A 24,493-nucleotide genomic window follows, 5' to 3' on the forward strand; every position below is an offset into this window, starting at 1 on the left:
GGACAACAGTGGGAAAAACAAAGGAACTTGTTAAGAGAATTGAGGGAATTACATTTTTCTCTTCACTATAAATACCAGCTTTCTCCCAAAATGGGCACAGAGGTATAGCCAACCAAGAATGTGGCACATGCTCACCTGCTCTCTTGGGGTGACAGGAGGTCAAATACTGACAGCAATCAGTGATGCCCAGGGAGCTGGGCCAGAGGGGGGCCTGCAGCTTCCTCTGGTAAAGCTGATGGGAGAAGTCTTCCTGTCCAGACACCTAGAAGGAAAGAGCAGGTGGGAATGAGCACACTAAGATGGAAAAAGAAAACAGCCCGTGACAATCACACACTGTATATATAAGATAAGCAAAACACATCAGTCTCAGGGGAAGGTTAAAAATAAGGAGCTAATTAAAGCCTTTTTTTTTTTTTAACTAGAAGCACTGAAATGTCCACGAGGCAGAAATGAGGGCTACGAGAATGAGGTATGTGAGTCAAAGAGAATAGAACTGTATGAACATCGCCTAAATTAGCCCCATTCTATCCCCTAAATTTCACCTTAAAAAAATCTACATGAATCTCCACAGGGAACATCAACTTTCAGGGGCTTTAATTTGCAGTGGGAAAGAGTTTATCCTGATCTTCAGATCTTCTGGATCAAGGTCTAGCAGCCTAAGTCCATCATGAGGAAACCACAGGGTCAAATCAAATGGGAAATGCAACAAAGAACTTTACCGTATCTATGTCCCATCCTCAGTCAAAGCCAAAGAGCAGCCTGGGAACGGACAGAACATAGCAGAGAAACGTTCGGCAACATCAGCCACCTGCATATCTCCACAGTGTGTAGCAAAATTCCCTTTATTTCATTTAACAACAACAACAACAAATATTTGGATGCCAACTATGTGCAAGACACTAGCTAAGTGCTGGAGAGAGCACAGTGAGAGATACCATCTCTCTGCCCTTGAAGGACATAAATTTTCAATATGCCATCTCAAGTAAGACAGAGCTAGAATATAATGACCATTTTCTAGCTGTCTAACTTTGGGCAAGTTAGTTAACTCTCTTGAGTTCAATATCCTCTATTATAAAATGGGATGATAATAATACCATATACAATTAAGAACCTTAATGATAACCAATAGCTGTCTGCTTCCTTTGAAGCAGGAACTAGAAAACACTTCACTATGTGTTATTTTATTTGATCTGCTACACAACAACAAAAACCCCCTGAAATGGGTTCCATTGTATCCCTAGGGTACCAATGAGGCACATGGGGCTTAAGGAAGTTAAGCAACTCGCATAAGGTAGCAGAACAGGGATCAGAACTCAGGACTGTCCGGCTTCCAAATGAGTGCTCTTAATCACTATCCCTTAATGGCGATGGTCACGTGGTAGGCACTTAGTAAATTCTTTTTCCCATTTTCTGAGCTCCATGATTATAGCAGCTTTCCACCGGGATAAGGCCTTTCTCTGTACACGCAGGAATCAGGATATTGCTGGCCCTTGAGTAACCTCATTAAAATAAAAGCCCAAAGTGTTTAACAATATTTCAGCCATTTTGTGTCCTTTCTCCACTGCACCTTGCCAAAAGCAAAGCAGTAAGTTGGGCAGCAGTGGCCAAACAGAGGAACAGGGAGATTAAGTGACATATAAAGAAATCAGCACAAGCTGAATGTCTATCATCAGGGCTGAATATGATGAAACTATGAGACTTCTATCAACATTCAGCAGTTAAAAGGAATGAGACAGATCCATATATACATTGTTGAGTTAAAAAAAACCCTACAGAATTAAACATACAATAATATGTTTATAAATACACACACAACAGATCACATATCAGTCGTCAGAAGCAATCACAGCACAGTATTGGAAGGCAAGAGCTCTGGGGCCAGACCACCTGGTTAGAGATCGTGGTTCTACCACTAGCTATCTACATAGCCTAGAGCCAGCAAACTGCCAAACTTCTCATGCAAAGTGCTTAAAATAGCACCTGGAACCCAGTAAGTGCCTAATAAATGTAAATTACAATGACAATATCACAGGAACATAGATATCACTATAAATGCATATGGAATATTCTGGAAGACCACTACCAAACTTCAAACAGTTACTACTTCATCCTAAAGGGAAAGGTGAGGAACGTAGGTAATAAAGAGGGTTTTGGTCTTATTTACAATGTTTGAATTCTTGTGAGTTTACTTACAAACTAAAAATTAATGATAAAAGCTGAAAGGACTATAAGATGCCAAAGGCACCCAGGAATTTCTAACATCCAGGTTTATAAACTATTCTACAGAACAAGAAAAAGCTGGAGGAAGCCAGAAAAGGTGTAGCTGAGGTCCCTGCCACAGAAGCAGCACTAGTTGCCAGTACCCAAATCTCTCCCTTGGCCATATTCCCACCCCCACAGTGGCCTCTCCCATTTCACCTTCCAGGCCGGCATCCCATGGTATTGGAGTTCTCCGTCCCTGATGAAGTTGTAGAGAGGTGAATCAGGAACTGAATTCAGGTCCCCGCACAAGATGATGGGGCAATGGCTGCCATCTGACAACCTGGCTACTTTGTCCACTTCAGCCAAGAGAATGGCCATCTGGGCCAGCTTGACATCACCCCGGCGTGGGTTGTACAGCACGTGGGTATTTGCCACACAGAGAGGGGCCACCGAGACTTGCCCCAGGCCTTCTGGGACTAGCGGCTGCAGCAGCAACACTAAGCCCACGTTGTCCCGATTGAGGAGCTCCAAGCCAGGCCGGAAGTACTCCACAGGGCTGGCACAGAGCAGACGAAATCTTGTGGGCTTGTAGCAGACAGCACAGCCATCTGTCTTACACCCGGTCCTCCTCTTATAGAAACAGGTAAAACCTGCAAGAACACCCAGCCAAGGAGATGGGTCAGAGTCCTCGAAGCCTGAATCCCTCCAACTAGTGGGAGCAGCCCAGGCGTGTGGGCCTATGGCACTGCTCCTGCGGCTCGGTAAAGGGGTTCCTGTCCTTGCCAACTGCTTGGTTCTGCCGAGGTTCCCTTACAGTTCCCTTACCAGGTGACTGAGGGGCTAGATGGGAAGTAGGACAGGAGGGTATGAAGCAACATAACTTGATAGGAAAAGCATGGATTCTAGAGTCAGACAAATTATAGAGTCCTAGCTCCACAACCTACTAGCTTTGTAGCCTAGTGACCTTGAGCAAGTCACAAAAATCTTTAGAACCTCAGTCTCCTCATTGCAGGAATAAGGATAACACTAACTCAGCCTCACTGGGGCAGGGGCTACTTCAAGGACTAAATGGCAGTAAATGTCAGAACTGCTTTAAAACTGCAGAACTCTTTCTTTCTCTCCCATACGAAGAGGAGACAGTACACAGGTGAGACTGAGGATTTACTGAAGCACAAGAAAAGATGGTGCCTTCAGGAGAGAACAGACAGGGCCTCAGGAAGCAAGACCAGTGCACGTGCCAGGGAGCTGCATTACCCATCATTCGCAGAGAAGGCTCCAGCTGCTCCCAGTAATGATCTTCCTGCACTTCCTGGAGACACAGGATCTGGGAAATTGACAGGGACACCAATCACTCCAGAGTTACCAAGAGTGCTGGAGAGGGACCCCTGCCCCAGGAGCAGACACTGGGGCCAGGTGGGCAGCTGTAGCTGGTCTCAGACAGGATCACACTGAAACTTCCCACAGTGCCAGCCCTGCCCAGACAGCCAGTGCCAGCAAGGACAGGCCTTGAGTGACGCTGAGCAGACTAGATGCAAGCGCAAGATATTCCTGCTTCTGGAATCCCTCAAGTCTCCCTCCTTGCATAAAGGTGCTGGGAAGCATGTACCCGTGAAGTCTTCTTAGCACCTGCCAAAAACTCATAGACTCCAGGCAGGAAAGCTCCAACCCTAGGCAGAATTCCAATCCTATAAACAACTATGGGGTTGAACTCATTTTATAAGTGCACGGGAAAAAACAGCCAGGTTCAAAACAAATACAAGATGGCACTTCCTCCCCTCTTCACTCACATCGGGGTCCCAGTGCTGGAATTCTTGCATGAGATTCGCAAAGCGATAGTTCCAGTTGAGGATGTCCGGGTGGCAATGCAGGTAGAGCTCTGAGCTCTGCTGCATCAGGTCCTGGGCCAGGATGTTATAGGACATCAGAGTGAACTGGAACTGAGGGCCATCCCCCGCCTCCAGGCCCTGAGCATCTGGCTGAGTGGAGAAATCCTCCCATTCTCGCCACAAGATTTCTGCAAAGGGGTTGGGAAGAAGAGGCCCACAACAAGTACATGTTATCCACAGGCCCTGCCATCTCTACTCCTGACTCAGAGATACTGTGCCTGAAGTTCCTTTTTTCATCTTCCCTGCCACCCATCCCTCTCTGTGGCTATTTGAGCAGCACCCTAAGGACATTTTCAGACTAGACAGTAAGCTCCGCAAAGCCAGAGACAATCTTAGCCTGTTAACCACTGCATCCTCAGTATCAGGCATAGTACCTGACACCTAGTACATGTTCAATAAATACAGGCTGACAATTTCTCACTTTTGATAAATCTAAGGTCTCTAGAGAATCACTCAGATCAATGTGCTTCATAGTCACCTGAGGTTAAAGACATTTCAAAAGTAATCTCGGCCTTGGGTATTTTCTAACCTTTAAACTCAAAAAAGCCTGTGGGGCTATAAACCACATGTCCCCATCTCCCCTAGAGCATGGGGCTACAAAGTGAATTTCAAACCTATTTGAGCCACAGAACTCATTCTTCAAATTTTAATGGAAGCCAAATATATAATATAGATAAAACCAGAAGATAAAATTCTGGTTGAGGCAGAGAGTGGAGGCCCTTAGATCTCTCCACCACTACCCCTAGAAACAATATCATGGAGAATGAGAACTAAGGTGTACTTTCAGTTATGTCTCTGCCTAGCTATGTGACTTCAGGCATGTCCTGCTACCCTCTGCACCGTGGTTGTTTCATCTGAAAGACCATGGGGCTGGATGAGACAATCTCTAAGGCCCCTCTAGATCTGATACTACAAGATTCTCAGAAAAACAGAATGCAGCAGCAGAGCTCCCTGCCAGAGAATATTCTTTTTAGCAGTGGCTCTGCTCACAATGGAGACAAGCTCCTGCCCTGGCTCACTCAGCCAGTTGTCAGACTCACCATGATATGGGATTTCCAATGGGGGAGGTTGCAACTGCCCAAGGCTCTCAAAAGGCCAGATGGGAGCCTCTTCCTGGGGCACAGGCTCGGGTGCTATGCTCCAGGCCACCATTGCAGGGTCCTCTTCCCACTGCTCTGCAGCCAGGGCACCCATTGGGAGGAGAGCACAGTCTGCATACTGGGGGCCGGTCTGCATGGGGACAGCTGCCCACATTGGGCCCTGGACCTCTGGCAGTGGCTCCTCTCCTAGCACCTCAGGGAAAGGCTCCTCCAGGTTCTCTGCTGCCCGCAGATCACTCAGCTGCCTGCTGGACCACTTGTCCTCTGAAGCAGCATCCTGTTCTCCGGGATTATCCATCAGGAGCGCCAGGCTGCTCTGGGCTAGTCCCTTATCTACAAGGGGACCCTCACTCGAAGTTGAGAGCACCTGGCTCGACCCTTCTTCTCGCCACTGCTGTAGCAGGCCCTCACACTCCTCCTGGTCGGGCCCCCGAGGGGCCATGGCAAAGTCACCCTCTACCTGGGTGGACGAGCTCTTCGCCAGGAGTGCATTTTTTCGACATGTGAAGAAGGCATCTAAGAAGCAAGCCAAAATACCATGTTATAAGATGACAACATCACCCAACCCATACTCTTCTTCCAAGTAGAATGAAAGTGCCATATAAGCAAGAATCATATGCTCCTTGCTCATCATTGTACCATCATTGAGCCTGCCCATTCTAGTACCTGGAACACCATCATTGTTAGCATAAAGTGCTTACTATGAGCTGGGCACTATCCTAAGTGCTTTGTAAGTACTAACTAATTTGTATGGTAGGGATCTGATATTCAGTGTGTGAATGAAAGAATGGCTGTCCCACATAATCTAGGACAGAGATGGTCACATATAACCACTTCCCTTTTATCTGGAAGTTAAGACTCCTATTAAGCATCAGCTCTCTGGTTCTCAGGGTCACACTGAATTGGAACCAGCACTTGACCATGAATCAGAACTGTGGGTTATGACCTAGCGCTGAAATTTGGACAATGCCCCCAGTGATATGGACTCAGTCTTGACTATAAATTGGGGAGGGGAAGTTTGAACTACATAATCTCCAAGAGCCTTTCTAGTTCTATAAATCCCCTAGTCTGTAAACACATTGCAAAAGAAAAAGTCCTGAAGTAGACAAAAAGAGTGTCTCAGAATCTATACGATTCACTTTGTAGCAAAGGCCCCTGGTCTTTTTCTCAAAACTATTCTATTCATAAATCTTCACAAACTTCATTATCAGCCTTCCCATCCCATAACACACCAGAGGCTGTAAATCAGAAGGTGCCAACAAGTGACAGCAAGAGACAGCTGTCATCTCTCTGCTACAGCAGCCACAAATGACAGTCAACAGGCAAGAAAGCAAGTGGGAAAACTCTAAAATTAGAGCCCCCAAACTCCAAGCACAGTATTTTAGTGCAAGCAAACACCCACACTCACTAAATCACTTATTTACGGCACAGGACAAGTGACATGCACGATGCTCACCCTCAATCACCAGAGATTCATTTCATCAGCTCTATTTTTTAAAAGGCAAGAAAAACTTCAAAAGTGTTCAAATGTTGACAGATACAATCTTATTTATGGTCTATGTGGATTTCTGTCCCTCTAAGCCAGTGGTTTTCAACCAGGGGTAATTTTGCCCTCGGGGCCATTTAGTATTGTCTGGAAACACAGTGGTTGTCAAAACTGTGGGGATGCTACTGGCATCTAAAAGTTAGTGGAGAAGGACACTGCTGAACATCCTACAGTGCAAAGAACAGCCTGACAATAAATTATCCAGGCCCAAATGCCAATAGTGCGGAGATTGGCAGACCTTGGTTTAAATCCACGAACTGGGCCGCTGGCTCTGATCTCAGGGATTTTTCTAATTCCTTGTCCCTTGAAACATCCTCTGCATGCTAGACGGCAGCGGTTCTCTGATTTATCTGTGTGAGGATACTAGTTTTCAAATTTAGCAGATTTTTGGTGGTGGTTGGCTTTCCAAAAGAATTATAGGAAGGAAGGACAGAAGGAAAGAAAGGAAGGAGAGAAAACCTTCTGGAGAAACCAAATACGCAAAGTTAAAAGAAGTGGCAGGGGATCCCTGGGTGGCGCAGCGGTTTGGTGCCTGCCTGCCTCTGGCCCAGGGCGCGATCCTGGAGACCCGGGATCGAATCCCACATCGGGCTCCCGGTGCATGGAGCCTGCTTCTCCCTCTGCCTGTGTCTCTGCCTCTCTCTCTCTCTGTGACTATCATAAATAAATAAAAAATTTAAAAAATATTTTAAAAAAAAGAAGTGGCAGGATGCCTGTGTGGCTCAGTGGTTGAGTGTCTGCCTTCCGCCCAGAGCATGATCCGGAGGTCCTTGAATCGAGTTCCCCATCAGGCTCCCTGCAAGGAGCCTGCTTCTCTCTCTGCATCTCTCATGAATGACCATATAAATGAATCTTTAAACAACAACAACAACAAAAGTGGCACTACTTTAATGGGGGAAGGAGGGAGGGAGATGCTCCCTTCCCCAAGATCTCTAAACTCTGCGGGCCTAGAAACCTGTGGACTAGTCGGTGTCACTAAGGCTGCACCTTGACGCACATCAGAAGCTCCAGAAATGACAGCAACGTGGATGAAGGCACATGCTTTAATTCTCTGAAAACAAACACTTCCGCGGAGTTTCTCGTGGTGAACCGCGTGCCTACTATACTCCGGGCGGTGTGCTAGCACTAGAAACACAGGGAACAGAACAGGCATGGCCCTGCACCCCCCACCCCACCCCGGGAGCCTGCATTCCAGCGGCAGACACACAGGAACAGATGAATTTACACACCCACACACATCGTGTGAAGTTCCAGAAAGGGGGGGAAAAAAAAAAAAAGCACAGAATGCAGTTGACGGCTTATTCCTAGGAAAGTAGCTCTTGGTCTGTCCCGCCCTCTAAAGTCGCCAGAGAACATTCTGGGAGTTCTGCTTCTCGCAGAGGGAGGGGGTCCCCTAAGAGCCTGGGGAATTTCAAAGACCAGGCAGTGCAGGCGGATGGTGAGAAAGTGCAAGCATGACAGCCTTCCCCGCCCTCAAGGACCAAGCGGGAGTGGGCATCGGCTCCGCCCCGCCGCATCTCCAAACGCGGCTTCCAAAGCGGGGGCTTCCGTGGTCTCTGGGTTTGGGGAGCAGCCGGCCCTTCCCAGCCTGAGGCTCGGCCGGAGAGCGGAGCGGCGGCTGGGAAAGGGGAGCGTGGAGTGACCCGGGAGGCCGCAGGTACGTGCGGGGCTCGGCTCACACCCCACCCCCACCCCCACCCCCGAGAATTCGGCCCTCGCCTCGACCCGAGCTGCCAACGCCCCCGCCCCAGGGCAGTGCCCCGCGGACCCCCGAAACCTCTGCACCGCGGGGGCCCGGGAGCGCGGCTGCCGCCCCTTCTCCGGCCCCTCCCACGGTAACTGTGGCCCGACGCCGTCAGGCCGCAGGCGCAGGGGGCAGGGAGGCCCGCGTGGGCGGGGGGTCGGCCAGGCCCGGGCCTCGCGGGGTCCCGGACCGGCACCGGGGGCCGCCTCCCCGCACCTGGGCCGGGGCAGGTGGTCGTGAGGCCCGACGCGCCGCGCGGGGCCCCGCCGACGTGGGCCCGGGCCTGGCACCCGCCTGCCGGGACGCGGGGCCGGTACCTGAGAGGGCGCGGAAGAGGCGCGCGGCCGGCAGCAGCAGGTAACACAGGCACGACGCGATCATGGCCAGCCGCCGCGCTCGCGCCCGCGCCCGCCTCCGCCTCCCCTCCTCGGCGCCTCCCGCAGGGTCTCCCTCGCTCCGCTCGGCCCCGCCCACGGCCCCGCCCCGGCCCCGCCCCCGGGCCGGCCCACGTGGCTCCGCGGCGCTTCAACAACAACTTTATTGGGAGCGCTCCCTCGCTCCGCTCCGCTCGGCCCCGCCCCTGGCCCCGGCCCCGCCCACGGCCCCGGACCGGCCCACGTGGTTCCGCGGCGTTTCAACAACAACTTTATTGGGAGCGCTCCCTCGCTCCGCTCCGCTCGGCCCCGCCCCTGACCCCGGCCCCGCCCCCGGCCCCGGCCCCGCCCCCGGACCGGCCCACGTGGCTCCGCGGCGCTTCAACAACAACTTTATTGGGAGCGCTCCCTCGCTCCGCTCCGCTCGGCCCCGCCCCTGGCCCCGGCCCCGCCCCCGGCCCCGCCCCCGGGCCGGCCCACGTGGCTCCGCGGCGCTTCAACAACAACTTTATTGGGAGCGCAGCGGCACGCGCGGGATTCGCGAGGGCGGGGAGCCTGTTCCCGCGGCAACGGGCGGGCGCCCAGCCTGAAAATTAAGCGAGGCTCGTTGGAGGCCGCGCGGTATCATCCCAGGGCCACACTGTCATTCCCCCTCTGCCATCTCAGTAGGAGTCCACCTGGGGCGCCCCATAACCTCTCGCCCCACAGATGACGACTTTGTCTCAGGCCCCCGCAGCCCTGACTTCTGTAATCTCTCTCCGCATCCCAGGGAGGATGCGCCTTCTTGGGAAGAAGAATTTATCCCTGTTCCTGACTCTACTGTCTTCCCTAGGTCACTCAGATTCTAGGTCCCAAATTAAGTCCACACCTTTGTCTCCTTTTCCATTCTATTCCAAATGAGCCTTCTTTTTACCTAATCTGGGGGGGAAAAAAAAAGAAAAGAAAAGAAAAGAAAAAAAAAAGGGCAGGTGTCCAGTTGGTAATTGAGTCAGGAAAAGTGGGTGGAGCAGGGGTGGGAAGCTCCACAAGGCAGGGACCAAGTCTGGTAGGTGGGCTGGTTTTCATTGAGGTGCCCCTCTAGTGCCCACAACAGTGTCAGGCACACAGTAGGAGCCAAATCTGTGTTGACCCAACAAAGCAGGTGTCACTGAATGAAGGCCCGGTCTTCTGTCAATTCTGTGCTACCCGAAGACCTCTTGGAGTCTCTCTCTTCCCCCATCCTTACCCCTCAGTCCTACCCCGGCCACACTGGGATGCAAGGACGGTGTCATACTGCCAAGTTCAGTACCTAGTGTCTGAGTTGTGCGATTGCTGATTTGTGGCTGGAGCCTCGGTTGCTCGGGGAAGCCCTCCGGGGAGTCACCAGATCCAGGACCAGCTGGGTACATCATAACACTGAAAGGCTGAAAGAAAGAGAGGGTCAGTCTGGCTTCGAGTAACAGCATTCACGACCTTGCCTGAGATGCAGTGGGGGGGGGGGGGGGGGGCAAGGGCAAACTGAAGGTTGGGAAGGAGCACATTCTTAGAAATGGAGCACACCAATGTTAGTTAGCTCTGCCTAAGGAGCCCCCAAAGCCAGGCCCACTTCTTTTATAGGGCTGAAATAAACCTTCCTTGTACCTCCCTTCCATTTTGTCCCAGTGGTTACCCAGAAGCCCAAGTTCTAAATCAGATCCTAAATCAAGGTACCCACCTAGAGACTCTGTTTATCGCTTTGTGAAATGAGGGTTCCCTTATCCATTTGGAAATGTTTTAAAAATATAGATTCCTAGGCCCTGCTGCCAGGGTTCTGATTTAACAAGTCTAGAATGGGGCACCGGTTATTCTGGTGTCTAGTATCTAGTCTGGGAACCTCTGCTAAAGGACCTGCCCTCGACTGCGCTGTCCGATGCATGTGTGTGCAAAATATGTCAGGCCAACCAATGCCATGCTCTCTCAGAGGGTTTTCCCCAAGGCCAAGTAAGCGAGACTGTCCTCTTTTTGTTTCCTAATCCATAATCAGCTATGTTGAAAAGTGTAGGCGGACGGGAGCATCACAAGTTTTGGAGTTAGACCACCTGAGTTCACATCCTGGCTCCGCCACTTCCCACCTGTGGAACCTCTCACGTTATGAACCTCTTGGAGCCTCAGTTTCCTCCAACCTAGGGTAAGCCCTTAGTGTTTACTTTTTTTTTCTTTTAAACCCAAACCAGCTCTGGCTACTGCTAATTAGGGTCATCTTCTACAATCCTTGGCAGAAATAAGGGCCTTCCAAACTGTAATGCTAAACAAGACCTCGCTGCAGATTCCAAGGAGACCTGGCCTGGAGAAGAGGAAGCGTTGGGCTTCCCCGGCCAAAGGAAAAGTAGAAGTACAATGTGCACCATCTGCAGCCTTATCATGCCAGAAATATTCCAAGAAGAGAGACCAGATGAGTTCCTTGATTCATCCCTTGATTCATGAAGATGAATCCCTTGAATCTCCTTGATTCATGGAGATGATGATACACCACTGGGTGCTTACAAGGATACAGACCCTATCTAAGGGTAAGTGGAAGGTTTTGCAATACTTTAAGGGACACAAAATATTCTCTTACAGAGAAATATCCTGTATACAAGAACCCTCAAGGGTTCAAATTTTACTTATGTACGGAAGTTCAAGATGGCTGCCTTTATTAACTTACTGGTAGAACATGTGCATCATTCAGGCAGGCATAATCCTTCCTTTTAGGATTGCAGGAGCAACTGACCAAGGCCTAGAGCAAAGCTGCTCAGGTGAAATACAATATGAACTCCATATGTAATTTTAAAAATTTTAGTAGCCTCATATAAAAAGGAAAAAAAGCAGGTGAAATTCATTTTAATAATATGTTTTATTTAACCACTTCTATCCAAAAGAGTAGCATTCCAACACCATCAATCCTTTTTTTTTTAAAGATTTTATTTATTTAAAGAGAGTGAGAGCCAGAGAGATCACAGAGGGAGAAGGAGAAGCAGACTTGCCACTGAGCAGAGAGCCCAATGCGGGGCTCGATCCCAGGACCCTGAGATCATGACATGAGCTGAAGGCAGATGCTTAACCAACTGAGCCACCCAGGCACCCCCATCATCAATACTTTAAAATGAAATACATTATTTTTTTTTCTTTTTTGTGCTAAGTCTTTGAAATCCAGTGTGTGTTTTACATGGATAGCACATCTCGAATTAGACTAGCCCCAATTCAAGTGCTCAATAGCTACAAAGGGCTAGTAGCTATCATAATGAACCTGTGCAGGTCTAGAGGGCTCAAACAGTCTCTCAGATACGATAAGCTGAAAAGAATTGACTGTGTTCAACTCTTATGATAACCTGAGACCCGTACACTCCTCCTAACCTGGCCTCTGTAATCCTAGTGTTTCCTCTGGCATCTCAGGATTTATGGCCAGATATTCCCAGAAATGTGCCAGCTTGGTCTGAGTTGATGCATTCACTTATTCACGGATTCATGCATTCGTGTATTCATCAGATGTTTACCAAGCACTCATCAATGTTTACCCCAACCTCACCCTGACTTTCTTGACCTCAGTCCCCCTTCTCCTCTTTCATTGCAGACTCTGGCCCTGGACTCAGTTTCTCCTGCCTCAAGTCCTCCTGTGCCCAATGTCAATGAGCAATCCCAAACCCTGGAAGCTTACTGTACTGCCTCCTCAGTGGCCTCATTCCCACTGTACTTCAGACACCCTTGGAGAATCATGGCTAAGTGCTGCTCCACCTCTGAAATCATAAGTTCACAAACCCATCCCAGTGGATCACACCTCATGACTTTCAGCCTCTCCCACTCTCACTTCTGCGCCAGCTGTTAACTCCATCAAACCCTGGAGCTCTCTCTTCTGTCCCCATACCTCTCCTCGGTCAGCATTTCTTTCTATATCCAGCATGGAATCCCCATTAACCATCTTTTATCACTCTTCCCATTATCAACTCTCTTGTCCACTATTCTTTAATGACACCTGCCTCAGTCAGTAAAACCATTCTCCTTCCTGGCTCCTACATCTGGGCTGCTGAGCACTGGTGAATAAAGTTACCAGGCCCTTGGACTGGAGCCAGTAGTGTGCTGGTCTCCAACCTCATTCAGCCCTCAACCCTCCCCAGCAATCCTTTGTTTTCAATTAGCTTTCTCTCCCATTTCCATGATGACCATTCTTCTCTAACTCGTTGTCCTATGATCTCCCTTCTTGTTCTCTGGAGATCATCTCCCTGCCAACTTTAGAGAAAAAAAATAGAACTACCAAGTGAAAACTCTCTACTCCTTGTTGCCACACCAACACACTGACCAGCATCCATAGCCACCTTTCTTCCTTCCCTCCCAACACAGTGGCTCACAATTCCACCATGCTTGGGATCCCTTCCTCCTGCCTCCTCAGAGATTATGCTCATTATGCTCACCCCATGCTTTTCTTTCCTGACTCCTTGCCATCACCATTTAAACATGCTTCAGATCTCTCCTATATGAAACTCTTGCCTAGCCCAAGGCCCCCTCCAGCCATCCCTCCATCTCCCCACCACTCCTTCACAGCCAAGCTTCTTGAGTTGTCTGCTCCTGATATCCATACTTCTTTACCTTTCATTCATCTTCATTCCACTGAAATGTAGCTTCTACCCTCATCACTCCACTGAGACTCCCCATCAAAGTGCCTTCCTGGTTGCCAAATATAATGGGCCATGCTCCAGGCTTTATTATTTCTTGAATGCTCTATAATTTTGCATACTTCTTCCCTTGTAAGATTTTCTTCCCTTGGAAGGAGCCTCGGTGTCCATCGAAAGATGAATGGATAAAGAAGATGTGGTCTATGTATACAATAGAATATTACTCAGCCATTAGAAACGACAAATACCCACCATTTGCTTCAACGTGGATGGAACTGGAGGGTATTATGCTGAGTGAAGTAAGTCAATCGGAGAAGGACAAACAGTGTATGTTCTCATTCATTTGGGGAATATAAACAATAGTGAAAGGGAATATAAGGGAAGGGAGAAGAAATGTGTGGGAAATATCAGAAAGGGAGACAGAACATAAAGACTACTAACTCTGGGAAACGAACTAGGGGTGGTAGAAGGGGAGGAGGGCGGGAGGTGGGGGTGAATGGGTGACGGGCACTGAGGGGGGCACTTGACGGGATGAGCACTGGGTGTTATTCTGTATGTTGGTAAATTGAACACCAATAAAAAATAAATTTATTTTAAAAAAAAGAAAAGAAATCTCACAGAGGAAGACATAGACATGGCCAACAAGCACATGACAAAATGCTCTGCATCACTTGCCATCAGGGAAATACAAATCAAAACCACAATGAGATACCACCTCACACCAGTGAGAATGGGGAAAATTAACAAGGCAGGAAACCACAAATGTTGGAGAGGATGCGGAAAAAAGGGAACCCTCTTACACTGTTGGTGGGAATGTGAAATGGTGCAGCCACTCTGGAAACTGTGTGGAGGTTCCTCAAAGAGTTAAAAATAGACCTGCCCTACGACCCAGCAATTGCACTGTTGGGGATTTACCCCAAAGATACAGATGCAATGAAACGCCAGGACACCTGCACCCCGATGTTTCTAGCAGCAATGTCCACAATAGCCAAACTGGAAGGAGCCTCGGTGTCCATCGAAAGATGAATGGATAAAGATGTGGTCTATATATACAATGGAATATTCCTTAGACATTAGAAATGACAAATACCCACCATTTGCTTCAACGTGGATGGAACTGGAGGGTATTATGCTGAGTGAAGTAAGCCAGTCGGAGAAGGACAAACATTATATGTTCTCATTCATTTGGGGAATATAAATAATAGTGAAAGGGAATATAAGGGAAGGGGGAAGAAAAGTGTGGGAAATATCAGAAAGGGAGACAGAACGTAAAGACTGCTAACTCTGGGAAACGAACTAGGGGTGGTGGAAGGGGAGGAGGGCGGGGGGTGGGAGGGAATGGGTGACGGGCACTGGGGGTTATTCTGTATGTTAGTAAATTGAACACCAATAAAAAATAAATTTATTTAAAAAAAAAGATTTTCTTCCCTTGGTTTTCATGACATTCTTGTTTTCCTCCTGACACTGTGGAAATTTGTCCTAATGTCTTTCATTTGTGTTCCTCTGAGCACCCCTTTCAATGATGGTGCCCCTAGGATTTCATCCTTGGTCTGTTTCCTCTTCTTACTTTAAGTCCCTCCTTGAGAAATGCTCATCCCTCCAGTGGCTTCAGATACTATCCACATACTGACAACTCACATATCTGTTTTTATCCTTTTCCTGGGCCATATACTCATAAATTCTTTTGTCTGTGGACCTCTCCAATGGATGTCCCAGAGGCAGACAACACACCCAAAGTTGCATTCAGCACCTTCCCCCACTATCCTCCAAAAAACGACCACCCTTCTTTCCCCCCAGCTCTTCTGTCATCGTCTTTTGGAACAGCACAATCATCTATCATGTTTTCCTGGCCTCTGGCTTTTTCTTCTTCCTTTCACCTTCATATCTGATCTGTCCCAAGTCCAAGTGCTTTGGCCTTCTTTATCTTTATCAGTGAGATAAAGATATACCCCTGCAGCCACTTCTAACTGGTGTTGATCCTCCTCCTGTCCTAAGTCTGCTTTCCACACTGCAGCCAGAGCAGTATTTCTACTCTGTGAATCATGTCAGGTCATGCTTCTGTTTAAAACCTCTCTGCAAACCCCCACTGTCCTCAAAATGCAGGCCAAACTCCTTTGCCTCAAAATGCAGGCCAAACTCCTCTGTTGCTGGCCTCTGCCCACCTCCCATGTCATCTCTCAGCTCTTCCCTTCCATCACCACTCCCCGAAGTAAGGATCCCACTCCAGCCTCACTAAACTACCCATGACTCCTTCAGCAGGCTACAGGAACTTTGTATGCTTCTTCCCAACCTCAAATACCTTTCCTCCTCCCCTGGGTCTGTCCCTCTCCCTGCCTTCACCTGGATACTGCAAAATGGAACTTCAAGTCTCAGCCTAGACATTTCTTCCTCGAGGAAGCTTTCCTGAACCTCCAGCACCCATCCACAAGCAAACATGCCACTGCCCTCAGTCTGGACCCAAAGCTTCCTCCTATTTGCTTCTCTCACAGCCTTGCTTACCCTGGATCCAACACTGTCACTGTCTCTTTACTCCTCAGTACCCCTCAGTAAGCTGTATATATACTTCATGAGGTTCGCCACTCTGCTCCCATTGCCTAAGCCAGCACTAGTACATTAAGCACATTGAACGAACTAAAGAACAAATGAATGAATGAATGAATGAATGAATGAATAAAAAGTCCTTCTTTCTGAAGAGCTGCAGTTTCATAAGGAAACTGAACATAATAAAACCCAAACTTGCAAAAGTGGACACATAATGGGGAATTTCTTGCTTTATAATTCTGCAAGCACCTTTCTTTCAAAAACCTCCCCCCATATTTGAAATCCTACTGGATTTACAACTACCATTTTTTTTAAATGCCCTTGCATGAAATGAATATTATTACATCTGGTAATGGCATTTGTTTCTTTCTTTGGTTGTACTTCCTCATCTTGCCTCCTAATGTGGTTTCTGCCAACTTTCTTGGATTCTTTTCTCTCCATTCTTTCCTCGGAGAACTAGAACCATTATTGTCTTATGCTAATAGCCATTAAATGCAACGGCAAACTTTTTCCTAAAGGACCAGATAGGAAATATTTTTTACTTTGCAGGATGTGGGTCTCTGCAGCAAATGCTTGACTTTGGCATGTGGCTGTATGAAAGCAGCCACAGAAATATCTAAATAAATGATCATGACTGTATTTCCAGAAAACTTTATTTACAGAACAAGCCATGGACCAGATATGGTCCTCCGACTATAGTTTGCCAACTCCTGAAACACATCATCTGAGCCCAGATCCATCTGAGCCATGAACAGCAGTTGCCCTGAATGGAGAACAACCCTGTCATGTTAAATCAACAGCATGCAGGGCGGTGTAGAGAGGCATTGTGGGCTCTACAACCAGACTGACTTCCTTCATGTCCCAGCTCTGCCACTTTCCAGCTGTGTGATTTAGGGCCAGTTACTTAGCCCCTCTGTGCTCAGTTTCCTCCTCTGTAAAATGGGAATCAATAATAGTATCTCTTAATGGCATAATAATAGACTATTTAAATGGAAAGTTCATGGAACAGTGTCTGCACTTACAAGTGCTGTATAGATGGTACCTTATAGGATAATAAAGGGTCCCTTTGCCGTGTTCTCCACTAGTGGAAGTGTTGTAACAATAATACTGGCAACAAAGAAGGAAATTTTCCTTCTCTTAGTATTTGTCCATATCTTGCCCTGGATGACATTCTCTTTGACTTATTTCAAGTCAAAACCACATCTCCCATCCTCCCCTGAGACTGTCTCCTTTGTTCCTGCTCTGTGGATTACAGAATCAGTTTACCTCCCACTCCCGAAGTCCCTTATGCCTACCTCCCAGCACCGCAGTGGCTCATCTAGCTACAGAATGTACTTGTAGGGCAGGGCAGCCCAGGTGGCTCAGCGGTTTAGCGCCACCTTCAGCCCAGAGCCTGATCCTGGAGACCTGGGGTCGAGTCCCACGTCAGGCTCCCTGCATGGAGCCTGCTTCTCCTTCTGCCTGTGTCTCTGTCTCTCTCTGTGTCTCTCTTTCTGTGTGTGTCTCTCGTAAATAAAATCTTAAAAAAAAAAAAAGAATGTACTTGTAAAAGTACAACATTCTGATTAGATGGGACATCACATGCTGGTTGTATCATTTCTGAAATGCTAGCCCCACAAATAACCCCAAAAGGATACATACAGTCAACAGACTTTTGACCATGGTAAAAAGGCAATTAAATGATGAAAGAACAGTGTTTTCAACAATACTGTTGGAACATTTGAACATCCACATGCAAAATGAATCCCAATCCATACCTCACAAAGGTACCCTTTATACCTTACCCAAAGATTCACTCAAAACGGATCCTAGAGAAAGCTCTGCAGATGGATGACAGTTATACATCTGTTTACCATGGTGATGGTTATGCAATATCATTAATGTACTTAATGCCACTAAATTATACACTATAAAAGGGTTAAAGGGATGGCTGGGTGGCTCAGTGGTTGAGCATCTGCCTTTAGCTCAGATTGTGATCCCGGGGACCTAGAATCAAGTCCCATATCGGGCTCCCTACAGGGAGCCTGCTTCTCCCTCTGGCTATGTCTCTGCCTCTCTCTCTCTCTCTGTATCTCATGAATAAATAAACAAAATCTTTAAAGAATAAATTTTAAAAAGGGTTAAATGATAAATTTTATGTTAGCATATTTTACCACAAAAAAAATTTAATGGATTGTAGACCTAAAGGTAAAAGATAAAACTATAAAATTTCTAGGATAAAACATGGGAGGAAATCTACATGACCATGGCTAGGCAGAAAGTTGGTAATTTTTCAATTACGAATTTTGAAAAATTATTTGACTTGATCAAAATTGAAATGTGTACACTGTGAAAGACAGAGTTAAGAATAAGAAGCTAAACCACAGATTGGGAGGAAAATATTTGCAAACCACATGTCTGATAAAGGATTTCTACCCAGAATATATCAAGAACCCTCAAAACTCAGTAACACCCAACTTAAGAGAGACAAGAGATCTGAACAATAAGAAAGATATAGGAATGGCCTAAAAGCATATGAAAGATGCTCAACATCACTAGTCGTTAGGGAAATACAGATTAAAAGCACCAGAAAATAACATTACACAGTTCAAATGGCAAAATAAAGACAAAACTGCGATATCAAGTGTTGGGAAGAATGTAGAACAATGATGCTACCATATATTCCTATGGTAAATTCATATTAGCAGAGCCCCTTTGTACTTTGGGTAACAACATGATGGTGTCTCACAAGGTTAAACATACACCTGCTACATACATGCAGGTGAAGAGGGGGCACCTAGGTGGCTCAGTCAATTAAGCACCTGCCTTCAGCTCAGGTCGTGATCCCAGGGTCATGGGATCTAGCCCTGCATGGGGTGGGGGGTGACCCTGCTGCCCATCCCCTGCTTGCACTCTCTCTCTTTTGAATGAATAAATAAAACCTTAAAAAAAAAAACCAATAGTCTTAGCTATAAAAATAAAAAACAAATAAATAAAAGGTAGAGAGCAGGTTAAAAGGACACAGGAGACAACCTGAATGAGCTCCCATAGCCAAAGTTGGAACTTGAACAGCAAAATAATGACAGTACTGTATTGAATAAAATAAGCAGCCATGATCCCTGCTAATATAAACAACTGATTAAACCAATAAATAAGAGAAAGGGACCACTCTCTCCTACAAAAGAATTTCAATTAACAAACATAGAAGGACTGTGGGAAACAGAAAAGCACTGTTAAAACATGATAGTAATAATGGTTGAGGCAAGATCTCTGTAAGATCAATGGATGCTAAAATTATTGGGCAAAATAAATAAATAAAAGTATTGGGCAAAAAGTTGAAGCAGAAATAGGATATTTGCATAGTGCATCTTCTCTAAACTATATAATTACAAAGTGGAAAGCAGTAATTTCATAGTAGATAAACCTGGAAGATACCACCTTGGCCAAGAAATCAACGTAATCTATATTGACATCATGTGTCCTTGATATGCGCTGAGAAGGGCACATCAGCTCTGGCACCTTTCCCAGGAATCGTGACAAAACATCAGACAAACCCAAACTGAGGGACATTCCACAAAATATCTGCCCAGTACTCTTTAAAAGTGTCAAGATCATATAAGACCAAGACTGAAGAAATGTCATATTCTGAGAGAGACAGAGAGACATGGTAACACAATGTGAGATCCTGGACTGGATTCTGGAACAAAGAATGGACATTAGTGAAAGAATGAGTAAAATACAAATACGATCTATAGTGGAGTTAATAGCATTGTACCAATGTAATTTCTTAGTTTTGAAAATTTTTCTATGCAAGATGTAAATATGAGGGGAAGCTGATTGAAGAGTATATAGTCTATTATTTTTTGTAACTCTATACAATCTAAAATATTTCAAAATTAAAATTTTAATTAAAAAACAAAAGGATGCCCCTGGGGCACCTGGGTGGCTCAGACAGGTAAGCGTCTGCCTTTAACTCAGGTCATGATCCCAGGGTCCTAGGACCAGTCCCACGTTGGGCTCCCTGCTCAGCGGGGAGTCTACTTCTTCCTCTCCCTCCACCCTTCCCCCCAACACGTGCACACTCTCTCTCACTCTCTCTTTCAAATAAATAAAATCCTTAAAAAGAAAAGGGATGTTCCTCAGTAACAAACTTTTAAAATAACATATAAAAAGAAGTTGCAGGGGTACCTGGGTGGCTCAGTCAGTTAAGCACCTGCCTTTGGCTCAGATAGTAACCCCGGAGTCCTGGAATTGAGCCCCATGTTGAGGTGGGGGGGTGGGGGGGGTCCCTGCTCAGCTGGGAATCAGCTTCTCCCTCTCCCTTGACCCCTCCCCCTGCTTGTGCTCGCTCGTACTCTCTCTCTCTCTCTCTCTCTCTCTCTCTCGCGCGCGCGCGCACGCGCTCTCACTCTCAAATAAATAAAAAGAATAAAAAGAAGTTGCAGATATATTTTCTGATTTTAAAAGAGATACAAAATTTTAAAATTATGGCTCTTGAACATTTTTCCTTCTCCAGAATGGACTTTTTCCCTCAAATAAATATAATTGCTGCCCATCATTATAAAGAGGAGCTCTGATTCAGCCATGCTCCTGTTAAAGATCCTCAGTGGCTTCCTACTGACTTTTCACTGCATTGAATCGATTCCTGAAATTGCTGTAATCCCTATGGCCTCCCTTTTCCCTACTACTCTCTGCACCCTGTATTCCCCCAAACTCAGCTTGAGCTCTGTTGCCTTCCTTTATTCTGTATCCCTAGAAATGCCTTTTGCCAGGACTCTACTTATCCAGAACCCACAAATGCTCCCCAGCACGAAGAAACCTCCCCTTCCCTTGACCTCCCAGAGAATCTCCCTCCTGACCCTTACCAATTCCCAGTAGTGCCTGGTGTCTGAGCAGAGGCTCAGTGGCTATTTAGAGTGCTCTCCCTCAAATTTTCTAATTCTCCCTTTGTGCCTGAGACCATGTGGTGCTGTCCAGACAGAGCACCTAGAGTTTAGACCAGGACCGATATATATACTCTCCAGTCCCCTTTTTTCTCCTTTCAGGACACTTTCTTATCCTCTGTACCAGTGTGGAGTAGACAGATGTCCAGAGGGTCTCTAGGACTCATGCTTACCAAATCATCCTAGGAGTTGATCACTCCCTCTGGCCTGTTTGGTGTTTCTTTCAAGGAACCACATGGGATTGGGCCAGTAGAATGGTGTTGCCATGCTGATGTAGGGTGACTCAAGTTTGTTTTATGAACAGGAGCTCTGCCGAAAATACTTGCCCACCACCCTCACACCCTTCCTATCTTGTATTATATATGCCTTGAAGGGACCATGCCATAATCATGTCTGCATCCCTTCCCCACAGTGGTGCCTATCTTAGGGTCTTGTACATAATAGATACTCTATAATTTTTTTACAGAATGAATGCCTGAAGGAAAGGGTAACATCTCAGATATACATATTTCTTTCAGTCCAAGGTTCTAAGCATTGTTTCCCTACACAAATTCCTAGATCTTCGTCATTCTTCTGAGTGGCAAAGAGGGATCTCCATATCCCCAAGCCCTCCAGTCACTGACCTGACCGTTGATGTGCTGAAGGCTTATCAAGAAGGAACAAACACACCTCCAGATTCTCTTGAGAGCAAACTGCAAGTGAACTTCAACTCCAAGACATGTGAAAACAGCCACGCGTGTGAATGATGGTTGAGTGGTTTCAAGTTAGGCAGCCCGGTAGTTTGGATTAAACAATACTTTGGCTGCAATAAATTGTAGTGATAGAACATATGTTTGTTGTGCTTTGCTTTTGATCTTCTGCTCCAAGGTTGAGGATACTCTCTCGGGGAGGAAAGAAAAAAGGAAAGAGAACTGGGTAGAAGAAAACTGACTTCACCCATGACTGAAATATTTCGTACCTGAAGCACAACCACCTTGAGAGAAGAACATGGTGGCCGCTCTTCACAGTCACCTGATTAAGGAGCTTGGTTTTGCTCCTGCCACAAAGGGAAATCTAACACCACCGAGAGGCCCCCCCACAGCACCTGCACACTCACAGCCAAGCCTGGGCTTGGCCCCAGCAGACATATGAGAAAAGAGGACTGCCAGGGCCACCAAGAGGGGAGGTTGGCTGTTGCCAAGTTCACCCACATGGATCACAATGACTGCATGAGGTCATGGAATGTTGAAGAGATGAAATGAAAGTGCCCCCTAAGTCACAAAGTCGCAGGGGGTGCGCATCCTTTCGACGGGGCTCCCAGGAATAGAGCTGTACCACTCTCCCTGATGATCCTGGGAAGTAGCTACTTCCCCCAGACAGAGTTGGGGTCCAATCCATGCATGTCCAGTTCCCACCAAAGCCCACCCTCCCCAGGGCTTGCTTGGATACAAGGATAACTCTAGGCCCCACTGTGGGATTTATCTGTGAGAGGGCAGAGGTGCACAAAGTTTGAGACAGAAGTGAATAGACAGGTGTGCTTCTTAGGGAAGCAGCAGAAAGGTGGCAAGAAGCTGGCAGCAGCCCCCGAGAGGGCCCTGGCACCATGGACAATGATGAACCTCTTGAGCCTGAGACAAAAGGTGAACAGGCATCCCATCTCTCATCACTTGGGCCCTTCTGAACTGCTCGGTGTAATACCCAGTGATCACATGGACCCTGAAGACCCCTCCCCTCCTCAGCCAGGACCCTCTAGATTCTGGACAGTGGATTACATTGACTTGGCTTCAGGGCTTCCCAAACAGGGAGTGAGAGAGTCAGATGCAATGCTGTGCTGGAATTGGCTTGTACTAACTCTGGGTGACTTTAATTTTCATTTTGTGAGCTGGTTTATGTCATGTTGGTAGTTTGAAACAGCCATGTTGGGAATATTTACGCCACCTGAATTGGCTAACACTACAAATCAGGATTTTTTTTTTCTTCTGGATATCTATTTAAACATGTACTAGCATTCTGCTGGATGGATGGAATTCTAAAATTGTATGACTCAGGATATTAAGACTCAAAAAGTTATAACTTTTTGATGGCTCAGTTGGATGGCTAAGTTGCTGTATGTCTTCTAACTGCTGGGCCACTGCTACTTCTACCCCTTATCATCCAGACCCTGTCTTACAGTCTCAGAAATAAATATTGGAGCTTATGGATAATAAGGGTTTAAATATTGGGTTTATGGATAAGGACTGAGAAATCACAGACCTGCATGAACTTATTAGGAACCCCACTATCTTATAATCTGGGTGGTTAAAACTTGGGACCACTGCCACAAATGCTCAGCCCACCCAAAGAGTAGATTGGCCAAGTTCTGATGGGCTACCTGGTGATGGAGCATGGCTCCTCCAAACATTGCATCAAGTACATGTGGGAGGACTAGCTCTGGACCCTTCTGTGAGGCTTTCAGGAACCCATGCTGGTCCCAGATCAGTGATCCAGTGGCAGAAAACCATGTCCAGCAAGTGTGGGGACTGGTAGGAGGAAAGCTTAGGACGTGTATGTTTGATGATCCCAGCAAGATTTTGCAACCCTTCCTTCTTCATGGTCTTAAAATAAATGTTGGATTGGAAGGAAGAGAAGCTAGGTCAAATTTTCAGGAATCAAGTTATCTTTCTTTCTCCTTGGGATGCTTCCTGTCTCATTTCATTTCATATTTGACCCAAGTTGCCTGCCCTGCCCTGCCCTGCCCTGCCCTTTGCCTTCTGCAGCATGGTTTGTGCCCGCCAATGAGGAGGCCTAGGCATCGGCACACATCCTCTCCCTGAAAGCGTGAAGCAGACTCTCAACCCCACCTAAGCCAATGAGAAGGGGAAAAGTGAGCAAGGAGCCAATCTCCAAGACAGGCCCAAAGCAGGGAACCAGGCAGGCGCAGGGAGTCCCAGAGGACACAGGAGGTGTTTAGCACCAGACCCTATAGGTGACCAAGAGGTGGCACTGTGTCCCATAAGGAGGGCTTGTAGAATGGAGTCCCCCTGTCAGGACTGAATGCACACTGTGGTTCTCAGCATGCTGAGCTGCATGGGGAGGGGAGGGGGCGGGTTTCACAGGCTGTGGCCAGGACGTAGCTTGCCAAGGAAGGGAGCATAGGCCAAGCTCTACGTGAGAGGCCAGCAGGTTTCATTGCCAGCATCAAGGAGATGAGTTTTTTTCTTCCAGATGAACCCGAAACCAAACCCACCTCACAGAACAGTGATGAAACCCTCTACTGTGAGGCCGAGGCCTCTGTGGCTGTGGAAAAAGAGAAGCCAGCCCGAGAGAGCTCAGAAACAGACCTGGAGATTGAAGGTGAGAGTGGACACTTAATAGGTGGGGTAGTAGCAAGCCTCGTTCCTCAGAGGCTGGAGGCCTCTGCTTTCCCAGGTTGGCCATGGCTCTGGCCCCGGCAGGCTGGCCTGACAAAGGCGTTCTTGGGGCCAGTTCCATGCCACGTCCTCTTCAAGTCTGGCCCAGTGGCAGCAGGTGCAGCTGCCCAGTGCCTGTGGCCTCCCTGGTGAGCAGAGTAGCCACATGGGCTTGTCCAAAGGTAAATCAATACACGAACAGGGAT

At 47.3% G+C, this 24,493-nt stretch overlaps 2 protein-coding genes and 1 long non-coding RNA gene across 20 annotated transcripts in view; 2 read left to right on the forward strand and 1 right to left on the reverse strand.

The window, feature by feature from the left end:
- The window catches only part of ANGEL1 (angel homolog 1), a 41,665-nt gene extending 19,579 nt beyond the window's left edge, over positions 1–22,086 (reverse strand). Inside the window, exons 1-8 of one of the 9 annotated variants that reach the window (XM_025443688.3) lie at positions 21,878–22,086; positions 21,543–21,721; positions 10,141–10,255; positions 5,129–5,704; positions 3,990–4,216; positions 3,457–3,526; positions 2,419–2,852; positions 136–262 (exon numbers count right to left, since the gene is read on the reverse strand). In XM_025443688.3, the coding sequence (XP_025299473.1) occupies positions 136–262; positions 2,419–2,852; positions 3,457–3,526; positions 3,990–4,216; positions 5,129–5,704; positions 10,141–10,243 (1,537 nt within the window). In that variant the 5' untranslated portion in view covers positions 10,244–10,255; positions 21,543–21,721; positions 21,878–22,086. Of the gene's footprint in view, positions 1–135; positions 263–2,418; positions 2,853–3,456; positions 3,527–3,989; positions 4,217–5,128; positions 5,705–6,972; positions 7,085–7,721; positions 7,860–8,694; positions 8,720–8,795; positions 8,948–10,140; positions 10,256–21,542 lie in introns of those variants that run through there. The other 8 variants (XM_025443689.3, XM_049113744.1, XM_025443693.3 and 5 more) reach the window with 8 other exon arrangements.
- Positions 8,152–14,757, forward strand: LOC112657651 (uncharacterized). 2 transcript variants are annotated; one of them, XR_003135199.3, is made up of 4 exons: positions 8,152–8,391; positions 10,855–10,998; positions 11,090–11,377; positions 12,421–14,757. It is a non-coding gene; the product is annotated as an uncharacterized LOC112657651 (long non-coding RNA). The 2 variants fall into 2 exon arrangements; XR_003135200.3 differs by lacking the exon at positions 8,152–8,391 and adding an exon at positions 9,409–10,271.
- Positions 22,087–22,139: 53 nt separating the features above from the next.
- LRRC74A (leucine rich repeat containing 74A) overlaps positions 22,140–24,493 on the forward strand; it is a 34,320-nt gene continuing 31,966 nt past the window's right edge. For 4 of the 9 annotated variants that reach the window (XM_025443701.3, XM_025443697.3, XM_035719664.2 and 1 more), the window contains exons 1-2: positions 22,142–22,538; positions 24,103–24,231. In XM_025443701.3, coding sequence (XP_025299486.1) covers positions 22,502–22,538; positions 24,103–24,231 — 166 coding nt within the window. In that variant the 5' untranslated portion in view covers positions 22,142–22,501. Of the gene's footprint in view, positions 22,539–24,102; positions 24,232–24,493 lie in introns of all 9 variants that reach the window. The other 5 variants (XM_025443704.3, XM_025443699.3, XM_025443698.3 and 2 more) reach the window with 4 other exon arrangements.

Source organism: Canis lupus, chromosome 8 (genome assembly GCF_003254725.2).
Source record: "Canis lupus dingo isolate Sandy chromosome 8, ASM325472v2, whole genome shotgun sequence".
Classification (NCBI taxonomy): domain Eukaryota; kingdom Metazoa; phylum Chordata; class Mammalia; order Carnivora; family Canidae; genus Canis; species Canis lupus.